Source organism: Coptis chinensis, chromosome 8, assembly GCF_015680905.1.
Source record: "Coptis chinensis isolate HL-2020 chromosome 8, ASM1568090v1, whole genome shotgun sequence".
In the NCBI taxonomy this organism is placed as follows: Eukaryota; Viridiplantae; Streptophyta; class Magnoliopsida; order Ranunculales; family Ranunculaceae; genus Coptis; species Coptis chinensis.
Genome location: NC_141463.1, coordinates 89,866,467 through 89,870,835, shown reverse-complemented (window position 1 = coordinate 89,870,835; position 4,369 = coordinate 89,866,467). Strand labels below are relative to the sequence as shown.

Genomic DNA, 4,369 nt, shown 5'->3' with positions numbered 1-4,369 from the left:
TCCATGAGAACTGCTCACCTTTTTTGAGAAGTTGCAGGAACGGTCGGCACTTGTCAGATGCTCGTGATATGAATCGGTTGAGCCCAGCAACCATTCCTGATAGCTTTTGTATTTGTTTCTTTGTCTTTGGATCGGGCATGTCCAGGAACGCTCGAATTTGGTCTGGGTTGGCTTCGATCCCTCGTTGTCATACTTGGTATCCTAGGAACTTCCCTGAGGACGCTCCAAAAAGACATTTTTCTGGATTTAGCTTCATCTGAGTTTGGCGTAATCTGTAGAACGCCTGCTCGAGGTGAGTAAGGTGGTCGCCTGCTTTCTTGCTCTTGGCGACCATGTCATCGATATAGACCTCCTGGTATCCCCTAGCATGTCCTGGAATATGTCAGTGACGAGCCGTTGATAAGTCGCTCCAGCATTCTTGAGGCCAAACGGGAGGACGTTGTAGCAGTAAATTCTTTGCTCTGTGATGAAGGATGTTTTCTCTTGGTCTTCTTCAGCGAGTGGAATCTGGTTGTATCCACTGTACGCATCCATAAATGACAGGAGCTCGTGGCCACAGGTCTGGTCCACAAGTCGGTCGATTCTAGGCAAGGGAAAACTGTCCTTGGGTGTTTCTTGGTTGACATTGGTGAAGTCAACACAAAGGCGAACTGTGCCATTCTTCTTTGGAACTACTACTGTATATGTTGGCGACCCAGTCTGGGTAATCGACTTTCCGGATGAAGACGACTTGTTTGAGCTTGTCGACCTCATCGTTAATTGCCTTTTGGAATCTTAAGGATAATCTCCTAGGTCGCTGACGAACTGGTCTAGCATTAGGATTGACGTTTAATCTATGGCATGCAACATTAGGGTCAATACCAGGCACATTGATATATGACCAAGCAAAAACATCTTTATTCATGGATAAAAAGTTTACAAGTTTGGTCTTAAGTGTAGGGTCAAGGTTAGCCCTTACATAGACGAACTTGGGATCGTCGTCTGTTCCTAAGTTCACTCGCTCCCTTTCGGTAGTCTGAACTACTGCGGGTGATGATGATGCGTCCTTAGGAGAACTGATCTCAGGTGGTGCTTGCTTGGTCGGAGGAGTGTAGGTCGTACCAACTGGAGTCGGAGTGGCCTCTATGGTTACAACAACAGGGGCTGGAGTGACCTCTGTGGTCATGACAACAAGGGCTGGAATGACCTCTGGATTATGTACTGATTGGCTAACACATGGTGGAGCAACCTCTGGGGTCATGACTGGTGGAGTGACAACTGCTGGAGTGGCCTCGGGGGTCCTAATTGACAGAGCGACCTCTGGGGTCTTTTTCAGACGAACAAACTTTCTTGCGAGAGCCCCCAGCATTCTATTATGATGTTTTGGCTCTGACTTCGTCGACTAAGTCTTTGGCCATTGTGTAGCTGGTGGGTTCGTTCCTTGTGCTAATGAGTGAATCAACGGTCTTGTTCGCTGACAGGATTTGGTTACAAGGATAAGCTTCGATCTGGTTGCTTCGAAGCTCCATCATTCCCCTAGGGACTGGAAATCGAAGAACTTGATGTAGTGTTGACAGTACAACTTGCATCTGATGAATCCAATGCCGTTCTAGGATGGCATTGTAGGACAATTTGATGTCCAAGACGCTGAAACGTGTATTGAAGCTGACCTTGTCTTCTCTGGATCCCATAGAAACTGGGAGTATGATATCCCCAATTGGGTCGGCTCTGGAGCCATTAAACCCGTAGAGGGGAGCGATTGGGTCTATGAAGACTGACTTGGGCAAGTTCATTTCTTGGATGGTATGGTAGAACACAATGTCGCACGAACTACCAGGATCTATCAGAATGCGCTTGACTGTCCAGTTGCTGATCTTGACATGGACTACTAGTGCGTCATTGTGTGGGAGGCAAACCTTGTTGAGGTCGGCCTCCGTGAAAGTGATGTCACCTGAGTTGCGACCTGAATTTCGCGGGGCAGGTGCTGCCTGTGAAGAAAATTGATAAACTTCTTGAAGGGCGCCAACGCGCCTTCTTTTCTCTCTGGAAGATGTCACTGAATCATCTGGGAAAGTGATCATGTGAATGGTTCTGGCGTTGTCCCGACCGGATGAGTTCTGACGTCGCTCATGGTGAGGTAGGGATCTACTGCGCTCTCTGCGAGCCATGAGTTTATGGCGCAAGTCGCCATCGGCAATGTTAGTGTACTGTTTGATGTGTCCTGCTTCGATGAGGTCTTGGAGGTAGTGTTTTAGCCCCCAGCATGCATCAGTCTCATGACACTTGGCGCGGTGAAAGGCGCAGTATAGTTGGTCAGGTCGGTCTGTTGGTTGTCGCACGTCGGGTCGGTAATATGTAACTCGCTTGATCTTCTCCAATATGTAACTGGGAGATCGTGTGAGAATAGCGAACTCTCTGTTGTTGTTTGCTCTGTTCCCCGACCTCTGTTCCTGCGGTCTGGGCCGCTTATTAGTAGGTGGGGCGGCGTCGGAGACCGCTGCTACTTCCTGTTCTTATGGTAGGCCTTGACACTTCAGGCCTTCCTGTAACTTAATGTACTTATCGACGCGAGCGTATAGCTCGAATAATGTCTCGGGGTGTTCCTTCATCAGTGACCTGGCGAGTGCCGTGTTGCGCACGCGGCAGACGTTGGAGAATGCCAAGGTGGCAAATGACTCTTTGAGACCAGTTTCCATGCATAGTAGTTCGGCTTTGAACCGACCTAGAAACTCGCAAATAGTTTTGTCTTCGCCAATTGAGAGTTGGAATAGCGAATCAAGATCAGCTTTTTTACGTCTGTTATGGACATACTGACTAGCAAACAGATCGGTGAGTTGCTCGAAGGTCTTTATCGAGTTTGGCTCAAGTGAAAAGAACCAATTGAGTGCGCCATCTTTGAGACTGGCGGGAAACAAACGACAATGAAGATGATCAATCTCCGGTGCACTATAGAGTGCAAGACTTTGAACGTAACGAGCATCGTGCTGACCAGGACACGTGGTGCCATCATACAGCGGAAAACGCGGTTGGACGAAATCTGAAGGGGAAGCTCTACTCAGTACATCCATAGTGAACGGTGACGTGCGGTATGTCTTCAACATTTTCTAGATGATCTGAGTAGCGTCCTTCTTAACTGCGCTTTGGTCAATCCGTTGTGACAGCTCGTTGATCTGTTGGTTAACTTCATTGATGACATCTTCTGGTAAGGTTCCTAGTTGATTTTGCATGTCGACTTGTGCACGTAGTGTGATGTTGTCCTGCCTGAGCAGTGTGATATGTTCACTCATCGTGCCTAACTGACCGGCTAAGCTCTAGATTTAAGCTTTGAGGCTTGCCATGCTTCGTGGGCTTAAGAGGTTGTTTTTATGGTTTTTGGATTTGTTTTAGTGGTTTCTCAAGAAATCGAGACCACAGACGGCACCAATGTAAAGGTGCGTTTGATTCTTCCTTTACATACAAGTTAAGGAGGGGAGAGGGTATTGATTATTGGAAAGACCGAGTTCGTTTGAAGAGCGAATTGCCTACGTATCTTTACTCTCGATTATGGGGGGAGAGAAGAATCAGGTCTGGCGTAGTTCATAGGAGATGTATTTATAGGTGGTAGAAGTGAATCTTAATTAACCCAACACGTGTAAAGTTCAACACTAATGTAGGGTGGAGATGGTGAAGACGTGTGAGAACTGTGCTCATAGGCCTGTCGCAATGATGAGGATTAGAAGCTGGGGTTAGTAGCTTGCGGCAGTAGTTAGTAGCTTGCGGCAATGATTTGTGTAAGTGTAGCTTTGGTCATGATTGCTTCTACAAGATAGGCTGAGTCATGTTATGAAACGATCTGAGTAGTGATACGATCTGTTCTAGAGCGATCTCGTAGCTCGTGTGCGCGAGCTAGTGACGTAGGTCGAAGAAGTAAGTCAGAAGTCGATGTAGTATTTCCACCATGTTGAGCACGTACTTGATATTCCTTTTAATCTAAAGGAAAGAGAATATCACTCCCTCACAGAAAACAAAGATTCAAGTTTAATAACTCAAAATCTTACAAAATCCAATAACCCCTATCAAATTTCAACAAATAACCAAAAAGTCCAGCTTCAATCTTTATCAATCAGTCACAAATATCAATAAATATGTTTGGAGCATGTCTTCTCAATTCAATTTTATGAATGGTGAATAAAAAGACTTTGCAACTGATTCGGATGGAGAAAGAGGGAAAGTAGAAGGGGCTGATTGCGATTTGGGAAAGTTATTGAGCAAAGAGTCACAATTTGACTTTGTCAAAAAACAGGCTTGCCATGTCGTTTGGTAGAATTTGCTGGTGCATGTTCTTAGTACGCATAGTATTACTCGAAATTAAACACCAATCAGTGATAGGACAAATCATTAAACGTGTTCT

General features: G+C 46.1%; 2 protein-coding genes across 2 annotated transcripts; both read right to left on the bottom strand.

Moving 5' to 3' along the window:
- Positions 1-1,352: 1,352 nt before the first annotated feature.
- Positions 1,353-2,147, bottom strand: LOC147484174 (uncharacterized). Its single transcript, XM_086579721.1, has one exon. The coding sequence runs from the start codon at positions 2,145-2,147 to the stop codon at positions 1,353-1,355; it is 795 nt and encodes a 264-aa protein (XP_086435847.1).
- A 345-nt stretch (positions 2,148-2,492) lies between these two features.
- Positions 2,493-3,047, bottom strand: LOC147484173 (uncharacterized). Its single transcript, XM_086579720.1, has one exon. The coding sequence runs from the start codon at positions 3,045-3,047 to the stop codon at positions 2,493-2,495; it is 555 nt and encodes a 184-aa protein (XP_086435846.1).
- Positions 3,048-4,369: the final 1,322 nt, after the last annotated feature.

Excerpts from the sequence above, each read along its gene's own strand:
- LOC147484174 (XM_086579721.1), bottom strand. The coding sequence starts at position 2,147 with ATGGCTCGCAGAGAGCGCAGTAGATCCCTACCTCACCATGAGCGACGT.
- LOC147484173 (XM_086579720.1), bottom strand. The coding sequence starts at position 3,047 with ATGGATGTACTGAGTAGAGCTTCCCCTTCAGATTTCGTCCAACCGCGT.